The following is an 11,669-nucleotide window of genomic DNA, read 5'->3' as shown; positions in this document are numbered from 1 at the left end:
AAGTGGTGTGTGTGTGTGTGTGTGTGTGTGTGTGTGTGGCTTGACGTTGCCTTGACCTTTCCGCTCCCTGTTTAAAAGGCTGCCACATGCACGCGCCCATGTGTCTTTTGTGGCGGTGCGTCTTCTCTCATTTGCATGTAATGGAAGACGAGGCGGGGGGGGGGGGGGGGATTGGCGATATGTATTTATGTTCCGCTGTATCTGGTTGCTAGGCAACAGCAGAGTGAAGGTATTCACTTTTGGTAAACGCTGAGTGACATTAACTTGGTGTACAAAAGGTAAAGCACTCATTTGATTTAAGAGACGGGAAGAAAGAGGAGTGTGTGTGTGTGTGTGTGTGAGTCTTTTGTGCACATCGATAAATCAATGCTTCCACACCCAGGCCCAGGCAGTATCAGAGTGTGTGTGTGTGTGTGTGTGTGTGTGTGTTGTTTATTAATGCATAATAAGCTCTCTGTCTCGTCTCTGGACGTTTCAGCGAGCCTGTCGTTACTGTCACGGCGAAAACATCGCAAAGCGCATGTGCGTGCATGCGTGCGCGTGTGTGTGTGTGTGTGTGTGTGTGTGTGTTTTCAAGCGGGCAGCGAAGCAGATGCACATAGAATCTGTCGGGATCATGGTGTGTGTGCTTAAGGAGACAGAGATGTTTCTCCAAAGTCCATCTGCGTTTGTTTGCGTCCTGCAGCTTCAGCCTTGCAGGACGCAAACAACAACAACAACAACAACAACAACAACAACAACACAAACAGCACCTGGCAGCAGGTGTGTGTCCTCAGCGTGGAGGTCTGGAGATGTTTCTGAAGCCCCATCCTGATCCACCTCTGGTTCTCACCTCCTCTCTCCTCCGCAGGCTTTGAAAGCATCCTGGAAGGCTTGTTTGGGCCGGGAGTAGTCAAAGACGTCACCATTTTCCAAGGTAAACACACACACACACACACACACACACACACACACACACACGTCCCCCTCCAAAGACAGGATAAAACAAACACCCCCCGTCGCACTTTAAAATATTCATGGCGAGGCGTATTAGGCTCATTCATTCCTCCGTCCACGTGAGTCCCACAAACGAGTGTGTGTGTGTGTGTGTGTGTGTGTGTGTGTGTGTGTGTGTGTGCCCTGGGCTTTACATTATGCATCGGACATAAAACAGGGTGAGAGTCTCATAAACGCTTGTTAGGTTTCCTGTGGCTGCTCAGACGGCGCTGGCGATCCAATATGAATGTGCGTCACAGACGTCCGTCTGTCCGTCAGGCAGGAATGAGGTCAACATGGCCTCCTGAGTCATGTGACCTTCCCCCTCCAACTTATGGCATTTTTAGAATATTTCTGGCTCGTCGGCGTCGCCTTTCCTTCCCACGGACGGAGAGACACTTCTTACCCTCCCAAATGTTCCCTGGTGGAACCTCCTGCATCCAGGTCTTCTGCTCTGGACCTCCTCGTCTTGATGAGAAGGTCCCTCAGAAGGTCCGTGAAGGTCAAAAGCTGGTGTTCTTGATGTTCTGAGAGTGCTCGGTTCCTCGGTTCCCCCTTGGTGGGGCCGTCGGGGTCGGGGTGCTTCCACAGTTCCACGCTCCTGAGCGTCCCGTCACCTTCGTCCCCATCTCCACCCTTGATCTCCAACGGAGGGGAAGCGACGTGGAGATGTTTTTCCCGCCGTCTGTCGGAAAGAACGTGGAGAAAATCGGATAAAGAACCTTCACCGCCGCAGGATGACGGGCGGCTCCCCGTTACCAAGGTAACCAGACAACGGCGAATGCGAAAGGACCAATGGGACGGAAGCTGGCGGGAAATAAACTAGTGCATAGGAACGAAAAGACTCGAAGAAGGTCTGATGGAGTCCAGGAGGAGGTCTGGACTCCGACGGCAGCAAAACGGCGTCCGCGCGGGATTGGCTGTCCTGGACAAACATGGCCGCCAAGCCGCTCTCCAGTTGTAGTCATTTTGTAGTTCTGACAGGCGTCTTTACAAAGCACAAATCCTGGACGTCCTTGAAGGCCTCGCCGTCAGTACCAGTGTCCTCCTGAGGGCGGCACCGCACACACACCGTGTGTGTGTGTGTGTGTGTGTGAGGTCACTCCTCCCTGTATCTGCGTTGGTTTTGTCCTTGAATCTGTCACGGCCAGGCGGTCTGCTCTGAAGTCAGCGGATATCTGGCCATTTCACGCCGCTGGTTTCGCCGCGTCGCATTCGTCGCGGGCGGCGGCGGCGGACGGTCACATGGCGCTTAAAACAAGGAGCGGTCCGAGCCGTGTGCGAAGGACGGGGAGGGGCGGAGGGCAAAGAGGGGTGAACGGATGAATTTGTGAATTCGGCTTCGCTTGTTTTCCGATGTTCTCGTTCCAAAAAAGCTCATTTTTCACGGAGGAACGAGCCAAAAGATTCGTTGGGACAGTCGCTGGACGAACTGTAGAAACGGATGTGAATCTTCCATCACCCACCCTGCCATGTCCAACAGGTTCTTCAACACACACACACACACACACACACACACACACACACACACACACGGTCATGAATGCTTCCCATCCATCCATTTGCCGAGTCTACGCCGACTCTTCTTTGACGCGACGCCAATAATCAATAATCGTCCTTGCCGATCAGCCGCCCGTGTGATCGTCCCCGCTCGGCTGGCGGCGGCGCATCAGCGGCCGCTCTGACAAGCGTTCGCTTTCCCTCAAAAGAAAACATCGATCGCGGCGATAGTTGCCATGGAAACAGCTGCGTTGCCGCACCGCCTGCCCCGTAAGGCCCAGCGCGGCCGCCCTCTCTGATTGGTCGGGGCCGTGACCTCGGGGAAGGTTGGGACTAGGAAACCTCCTGGTGGCAACAAAAACGTGTGTGTGTGTGTGTGTGTGTGTGTGTGTGTGTGTGTGACGTGGTCAGCTGACAGGGGTGGGAGCGATGGAGATGTGAGGACTGGCGGGCCTGGGAGCCAGCTTGCAGGTTCCTCTGGAGAACCTTCAGGAGGAGAAGCTGGAACACACTCCCTCACACACACATGCAGTATTTGTGGGCGCCGTCCTCCCGCCTGTCCAGATCTAACCTTCTGGTCTCCTCTCTCCTCCAGACTGCGAGCCGGAGGAGGTGTCTGACTGGTCCTCGGACGAGAACTGTCTCTTTTGCTGCCTGAGACGCGAGAAAGTCAAGGTAACGCTTGCGTCGGCCCGTCAGGAGGCGCCGTCTGTTAAAAATAAAGATGGAGGGCGGGAGGCCAGACGGACGTGACTCACGTCCCGGCGGCAGATTCGGTCCTCGGCTTGTCCGCTCGTCACCATGGCGACAAGATGGCGGCGTCTCCGTCCGCCCGCCGATGAAAGGACGGCGACCATAATAACAATAATAGAAATTATGGCTAATAACCTTGATGATAATAATAAGGGGTTTGAAGGCGTCAGGAGGAGGAACGAAGGGCCGGAAATCGACCAATCAGACGGCGGCGAGGCTGCCTGGAGACAAAGTGGAAGGTTCTCCGCTCCAAGGAACCTCCAGGAACCTCCTGGAACTCCTGCTCTGTTGATGAATGAGAAGCAGGACCTTTATTGCGCCTCATAAACGTCTGATGGACGTTTTTATCTGGTTCTCATGGTCGTTAGCGTTCCTCCTCCCTGAAGCACCATCTGCCGCCCCGCCGGAGCACCTCGGACCCGCGCCAAGATCTCCTCGATTGTTCTGACATCTCCGTTGTTTACTTTTGAGGGTGGGGGTGAAGGTGGAGGAGAAGGTGTGAAGGAGATGTGTGTGGTTAAAGAGGGGGGGCTCGTTCAACTTGACCCCCAGACGACCTCCGTGACTCGCCATCTGTCTCCTGGACTCAGAAAAAAAACACACCCTCCCCCTCCAGGAGGCGTTACCTCCTAGAGGTGAGATCATCAGAGGTCCCAGAAGATCCGAGGAGTGTGTGTGTGTGTGAGTGTGTGTGAGCAGGGAGCCATCAGTCTGTGGTGGAACCCTGAGGGTCAGAAGGTCCAGTTCTGTCAGGCTGGGATTCAGGGCGTCTCTTAGTTTAAGTCTGAGGAGCTTCTTTGTCTGATATCACACACACACACACACACACACACACACACACCTGCTGCCTCTGGTAGACAGAGTTGCAGATGTGTAACGCAGATCTGGAGCCAGAACGTTCCTTGTGGTTCAGACTTCTCCAGCAGTGGGTGAGGAACCTCTGAGATGGAGGATCACCTTAACGTCCTGGGCTCCCAGGCATCTACTGCGGGTTCTCAGGCGTTCCAAAAAGGCGGTGGTTAAATTTGGAGGAGTGTGTGTGTCAATTAAGGCTGATATTTAAAGAGAGCGTGGAGGAACCTGTGGGCAGGTTCCAGCTGGGGATTCCAGGCCTCATTTCGCTGCTAAATGGATCAGGGCTGGAGAAGATCCAGGGGGGCGGAGATACCACCACCACCACGGGCGACGTTCCCAAACCCCAGTTGAATATGTTCCCCGGTTCCCCGCGGGAAACGTGAGCGCTCACGTTTGCTCTCATTTCTCCGCTCAGGATCACGGCGTGGAGAACGTGGGCGGCGTCCAGGTTCTGGAGTGCGAGGACTTGAAGCAGGATCGGTCTCGGATCAGCCGGCTGGAGAGACAGGCCCACGACTTCCTCAATGCTGTGTTCCACAGGAAAGGTGAGGGTTCTCGGCGGAGACTTCCTCCTCCAGGTGAGGAGCCTGGAGGAGCCTGGAGGAGCCTGGAGGTTCAGGTGCTTCTCGGGGGAAATCAGCCGACGTGCGGCGTTCTAATAATAACAGAAGCCCTGCAAGGTGCGACGCTCAGACGGAGCCTTCCTGTCGGTCCGGAACCTTCTCCGAGCCGGAGGAACCTCCCGGATGCTCCTGGTCCGAAGGTCCCGCTCGGGGATGCAGGGATGGTCGCCATAGGAACGGGAAAGCAGATTTTAGTCGTATCAGTGCCTGAACCGGTTTGTGTCCGACCCACTTTCCACCGGCGTCATGGCGGCGTCATGTTAAAAAAGTAAATATTCCCTTTACTTGGGTTTTGGTTTTGAAACATTATTAATCACTGATCACATTCTTTTAGAGCCATTAAGTTCTATGTTGATCCAACCCACAGCCAATCACATGCCTCCATCCAACCCACAGCCAATCACATGCCTCCATCTAACCTGCAGCCAATCGAATGCCTCCACCTAAACATGTCCTCCAAACTCAAGTTCTAACCAGCAGGTGCAAAAACATTTTCATCAGTGTAATGACAGAAGACAAACAGTTAGGTGTGTGTGTGTGTGTGTGTGTGTGTGTGTGTGTGTGTGTGTTCACGCTTCAACAGCCAATCACAGAACCCATCTCCCTCATGATGACATAATCCATCTCAAAAAATTCACCATGAGCTGAGCAGACATCCTTTACTTTTGTAAAGTGTAACGTGTGTGTGTTCGTGTTCGTGTGTGTGTGTGTGTGTGTGTGTGTGTGTGTGTGTGTAACGACCAGCAGAGTTAATAACACCCGTCCAATAGATGCTCAGTTGTCTATCAATCTGGCCTCCTGCTATTTATGGACAAGAGTCTCACAGGTTCGGAGCAGACAGACTGAGACACACACACACACGCACGCACACACACACACACGCACACACACACACACACACACACACACACACACTGAGAAGAGCGTGTAAAGCAGAAGGTGCGAGCAGCCGGAGCCGATCGGGCCGTCAGGAGGTGCAGAAGAGCTTTGGCTTCCGTCTCAGACGAACCTGAGCGGCGAGGGAAAGACCGGCTTAAGTTAACTAGGATTTACAAAACCTGAAATTCCACAAGGATTTCCTGTTTCTCTCATGACAAATAGACTTTTGAATCTGAATGGAGAGGTGGAGAAGATGGTGAGGACAGGAAGGATGGTGGATGTTCTGGAGATAAAGTCCAGGATCTGGGCTGAGAAGGTTCAGTCACAGACAGAGAAGATATGGTGATCCATGTTATGGTTCCCAGCATCGGTCCTGGAAGCACCGCTCTGGTTCCTCGGTGAAGGTCCACAATGAGCTCCATCAGCTCCTGACACGGACCCAACCAACGCGAGAAGAAGGGTCTGCAGCAGAACGCCGTGTCAACACCATCGGCGTGTCGAGCAGATCGCCACGGTGACGGAGATCAGGCCGTGACGGCGAGCCAAAGACCATTTGGAGGGATTACCGTGGAGGCCGACAACATCACGACCCGATGACGACTCCGACGTGGAGATCATGGACGGAACCTCCTGGTTTCCATGAAGAACCCACACCTCCAGCTGAAGAGCTGAAGAACCAGGACACGTTCTCCGCGTCTCCACTCCCGACGTCGACCGAGAAGGTCGACCTTCTGCTGGAGCAGCATCTCGCTGCTTTCGTTACTTTCCAACCAATCACAGCTGGACATCCTGCCCAGTGCAACTGTTGTCATGGTAACAGGAACACGCAGAAGAAAATTTTGGTCATATCCAGTTAAATAATTTACTTCCTATTGCAGCGGAGGTCAGATGCAGGCGTGTGGGAGTGTGTGTGTGTGTGTGTGTGTGTGTGTGTGTGTGTGTGTGTGTGTTACTTCATATTCAGGAAGTAGTGCTATGAAAAAGTGCAGTTAAAAAGCAGCAGCAGATGTCAGCTGAGAGATTACACACACACACGCACGCACGCGCACACACACACACACGCACGCACGCACGCACACACACACACACACACACACACACACACACACACACACACACACACACACACACACACACACACACACACACACACACACAACATGGAGAAGATGCAGTTTTGGGATTATTCCAGAATATCTGTGGGATTAGATTTTTTTTGCCTAATGTATTGTTTGGAGGCTTTAGGCTCGTGCGCAGCAGCGCGCACGTGAGCATCCAAATAACGGTGGCGGCGGAAGATAAGCAGACTTATCTGGGACGACGCCAGATTATGGCATTATTTACAAACGAACGGCTGCGACGGCGGCGTTTTGAGGAGGGCGCGGCGTGAACCGATCAGATCGATGACGGCGAGTTCGGGGTAACCGTGACGACGCCGCGGCGTGTTCCGGCTGTTTCCGTGTGACGTGACGGCTCTGCTCCTCTCTTGTGTCTCCTCAGACCTCCCGAGTTTCTCAGACCCTCACATTCCTCTAGTGGCTCGTGAGATCATGCAGCGAATGATCCGCCAGTTCGCCGCCGAATATACCTCAAAAACTACTCAGGACGACCCGCCCCCGCCCAACGGCGCCATGAAGGACCAAAGCCTGCAGAGAGCGGCGACTCTGGCCCCGCCCCCGACCTCCCCGCCCGGGCCGCCGCCCGCGCAGACCTCCCCCCCGTCATCCGCCTCCTCCTCCCCTGGACCGAGCCTCAGCCCCGGCCCCAACGCCGCCGCCGCCTCGGCGTCCGGCTGCGCCCAGAGCAGCAACGGCACGGCGGCCGGTAAAGTCGGCGGCGGCGAAGGAAGCGCGGCGGCGGCCTCTGCACAGAACCCCGTCCTCAGCAAGCTCCTCATGGCCGACCAGGACGGCCCGCTGGACCTCACCGTCAGAAAGAACCAGGCGGAGCCCGAGCCCAGCCAGCAAGGTGAGAGCAGAGCCTTCGTGTGTGTGTGTGTGTGTGTGTGTGAGACCGATATCTCGATTTTTCTCAGAGCCAAACATGATGGTCGCCACGGAAACGGCGCAGCACGCCGCCAAAAATGTCCGCGGCGCCGGCGGCCGCTCGTTCTTCCGTGCGGCGTTTGTTGTGCTAACACTGGGCTCTGCAGCCGTGGTGTAAAAGATGCAGTACAAATACATAAATACACAAGTACTTTTATCAGACCACGGTTGGGGGCTGCTGCCGCTGCGGATGGGGTTGCCATGGAAACCTTTCATGACATTTATCCCGGCAACAAACAGAAAGTAAAGAAAAGACTCCACAGGTTGAAACTCCCGGAGCGAAGCTGCACTTTGGGTCTCATTAATCCGTATATTTAATCTGACCTTACCTTTGACATAAAGTTTAATCTGCCGCAGTGCTCGGATACTTGGGGGGGGGGGGGGGGGTCCCCAATGTTCAGATGTGTCACCACGGAAACCTTTAATTACAGCAGCCTCTGATCTGTGTGGTTTGAAGAAGCCGTCAATCACCAGGGAGAACGCTAGTGTGTGTGTGTGTTGGATGGAGGAGGCGGGGCCAGGGCTGTGGGGGCGGGGCATCACCAAATCTGCGAAGGTCAAGAACCTGGGATTGGTGAAACCCAAGCTCTGCAGGATCTCTGTCTCCAGCCCACAAAGACGTCTCTATGATTGACAGCTCCGTCGTCCGGTTTAAGCCCCGCCTCTCACCGCTGAGCGTGGCTCCGCCCACCACAGATCAGGGGTTCCTGGAGGAACGTGAAGAAGTTCTTGCAGTGTCTCTGCTCTCCCGGTGAACTTCCTGGCGGCTGAAGTGCCAAGAAGCAGAAATTTTAGTGTGAGCGCTGACGTTGCCGTGGAAACAGCAGAGACAGGAGAGGTTCGGTGTTGGCGGAGGACGTCGGGGTTGAGTGTGTTGGTGAAGATCTCCCCTGACCCGAACCTCGCGGTGTCGCCTGTCCTTCTCCCCCGCCGGGTTTAAAAATAAAGCGAGGCACGAATGTCAGCAAAACGCCACGCCGATCCGACAGCTTCGCCGGGCGTCCGCTGACGTTGCCGTGGCGATTGGCCGCTGGAGTTCGGTCTCACGGATAGGAAGTTGGAGAACATGGAGGGCAGCGTCTGGTGAAGCTCACGTGATAAAGCGGCGCCTCGCCAGAACCGACATGTGGTTCCTCGTCAGATCCCGGAGGTGGGCGTTCACCTTCACGGTGAGAAGAACCGTCCTCTCAGCTGCAGCGTCCATCGGCCTCCGTTCCAGACGGCGTGGAGGCATCTGAACAACCAGTCTGTCATGATGCAGAGAACTTCTGTGAAAGGGATTCTTCTCTGAGGCCTCCTAAACTTTTGAATGATTGAAAATGTGACGTACGTGTGTGTGTGTGTGTGTGTGTGTGTGTGTGTGTGTGTGTGTGTGTGTGTGTGTGTGTTCTTGACCATCTCTTGGACCGACCCCTGACATCCGCGTGCTTCTCCCCACAGATGGCGTCCTGGACCTCTCCACTAAGAAGAACCACAGCAACAGCAGCCTCAAGCCCTTTCCCGACTTCCCCTCCGCCGCAGGGGTCAAAGGGTAAGAACGCCGACCCGCACGCTGACATCCCTGGCGTCCGCCACGGCGCCTGCGCTGACCCCGGAGCTGCAGGCCGGTCCTCCATCCATGCACGCAGGTGGAGGTCCAGCGAGACCCGCCTAGCGTGCTCCTCTTGAACTCCGGTTGGACGCGAGCAGGTTCCTCCCCCGCGGTGAAGCCGCCGAGGGCATGGATGAGATCCTTCGACCTCCTCATGAAAGATGCAGGAAGTCGTGCGCGGCCGTGAGCCGTCGCCGCCGCAACGTGAACCGCCAAACAGATGGAGGCGCGTTTTAAGTTTGGAGTCCACCTTATCGCACCGTTCTCAGAGGGTTTGAAGGTCACAGAGCTGGTGTGAAGGACACGGCATGAACGGAACCTGGATGGAATTAAAGAATGAATCTCGGTGCTGTGAATCCACCGAGGCTTGGCTCGCGTCCGCTTTAGCCCCGAGCTATGAGAAGGGCCACGGGCTAATCTTAATCCTAATCCGGGTCACGGCTTAGCCTCCTCTTCGGCGCCGCGTCGCAAACCGTCGGTCGCCTCTCGGCGGCGGATCGATTCCCCGGGAAGAAGCCCGGGTGCGTCGTGAGTCTGAGTCCCGGGCGGGCAGAACGTCCAGAGTTTCTCGTCAAGTCCTCCGATATCCTGCGTTTCAGAGAGGAATGTCAAAAAACAAATATAATCCAGTTGAAACTTTCTTTTTCGACTCAAAAGACGAGTCCGGGGTGAACATCCTCCCACGGCCGATCGTTGACCTTCACCAGTATATTTATACAAGATCAGATCTCATGTTTTATTTTGAAAGCGATGGGTTTCCAGACAGCTCCGTGTCTGACTTCCTCTCCCGGCGTATCGACGTGACTTCCATCAAAAAGAGGGACGGGTTGGCCTGCGGTCGGCCGCCTCTGGGACGCCGCCGAAGCACGCCGCCTAGATTTCGGGGGACCGGAGCACCCGCGGGGAGCGGGACGGATCCCCGGGCCGTGTCGCGGCCTCTTCTCACGCTGCCGCGATTCGCATCAAAGGCCGGATCCTCCGGCGTCCGGGTTCCTCCTGAACCCGGGGTGCGTGCGCACGTGGGCGGGGACGCGGCGAGCCACGGCCCTGCGATGCCCTCCCGTCGGCAGAAAGTTCATCAAACTCGGCGAGGACGTGGGCGGCAGCCGCCGTCCCCTCGGCTAGGACGACCGCGGGCGGCGGCGAGGGCGGGGGGAGCACACGGTCCCGTGCAGATTTAAGATCCCACGGCGTCGGAGAGGCGGGAACCGCAGAACTTCCATCCCTCGGTCGAGCGGATCTTATTTTCTTATTTTCTTCCGCTCAAAAGTTTCCCGAGTCACCGAGGCCAGAAATAACCTCCCGTTTTGAAGGCATCGACTCGGGAGGTCGCGGCGGAGCCGTGCCCTCGCCGGAGCTCTCCGGGCGTCAGTGTGGCGCGATTCGATCTCGCCGCGTTCGTCCTGGAGCGAGGCCCCGCCGCCGCCTCCCACCTTTCATCCGCCGCCGCGCCGATCGATGCCGCCGCCTCCCGTTCGTCCTGTCGAGCCCCGGCGCCGACACTGGCGGCGCTGCGAGGGAGTTTGCTATTCAGACCTGGCGCTCCTTCACCCCTCCCGCCCAAAAAAAATGCGAGTTCAACAGCGGTTCAGGCCGAACACACACACACACACGGCGCAGGCTTTGTTTGTGTGTGTGCTTTGCCTCCGAGTCAGAGTCTTCATTGACACGGCGCGGAGCTGCGGCCCGATCATTAATCGATGAACCAGGATTCTGCCTTGAAGTCATGTTTGAATCAGGGAGCCGGGAGAGCTCGCCATTTCCAGAAATAATTCCCGATCAAAGGTCAAAGATGGATTAGGAGCAGCTCGGCGAGCCGAAGAGGCCGCCGGAGGACACGGCGTAGAAAAAGAACGTGTGGCTTCGGCGAGCTGCGCCCAACGTCGAAGCCTTGGAGCGGCGTGGAGGGAAAGGTGCCGTCGGCGCCGTGGCGAAGCGCTGAAAAAGCGCCGCCTTAAACCGTAACCTCCTCCGCTGTGGGCGGTATTTGTACGCGGCGTCGGTTCCAGGCCAAGGTCGCCGTCACCAACTCGCCGGATTCAGCGTTTCCAAAGAAACGCGCGTCTCCTCGTGCAAGGCGAGTATCTATGATGTCTTTCCCCCAGAAGATGTTTTCCACTGACAGGTTTCATGGATTCCACCCCAGAGTGGGGATCCAGTGGAAAGGCCTCCGGCCCCTGGGGACCGGGCTCGGTATCTGGCCTCGGGGCCCGCGGGCCCCTGAAGCCCCACGGCCCGGAGCCTCTCTGGGAGTCTCTTAATGAACGGGTCATGAAATATTAAGCGGAGGCGAGATGGAGCCAAGGGTTTCCACCCCCACCGGGGGCAACTCGTCAGAGAAACTACCCCGGAGCAGGAGCTCCTGCCAGCTGCAGACGCCTGAGAGCCTTTCACTGGAAGGTGGTTTCATTATTTAGATTTAAAGGTTTCCCCAGAGCAGCGTCTCTT

At 56.1% G+C, this 11,669-nt stretch overlaps 1 protein-coding gene across 1 annotated transcript in view; it reads left to right on the top strand.

Moving 5' to 3' along the window:
• The window catches only part of lcor (ligand dependent nuclear receptor corepressor), a 38,002-nt gene that overhangs the window by 13,631 nt on the left and 12,702 nt on the right, over nt 1-11,669 (top strand). Inside the window, exons 2-6 of the mRNA XM_086156581.1 lie at nt 851-916; nt 3,071-3,150; nt 4,499-4,628; nt 7,086-7,553; nt 9,071-9,161. Coding sequence (XP_086012707.1) covers nt 851-916; nt 3,071-3,150; nt 4,499-4,628; nt 7,086-7,553; nt 9,071-9,161 — 835 coding nt within the window. The remainder of the gene's footprint in view (nt 1-850; nt 917-3,070; nt 3,151-4,498; nt 4,629-7,085; nt 7,554-9,070; nt 9,162-11,669) is intronic.

The sequence above is a fragment of the Fistularia commersonii genome, chromosome 12, assembly GCF_037954325.1.
Source record: "Fistularia commersonii isolate RoL2024-O1a breed Wild chromosome 12, RoL_Fcom_v1.0, whole genome shotgun sequence".
Lineage (NCBI taxonomy): Eukaryota > Metazoa > Chordata > Actinopteri > Syngnathiformes > Fistulariidae > Fistularia > Fistularia commersonii.
Note: the sequence above shows the minus strand (reverse complement) of the source record. Positions and strands in the feature narration are given on the sequence as shown.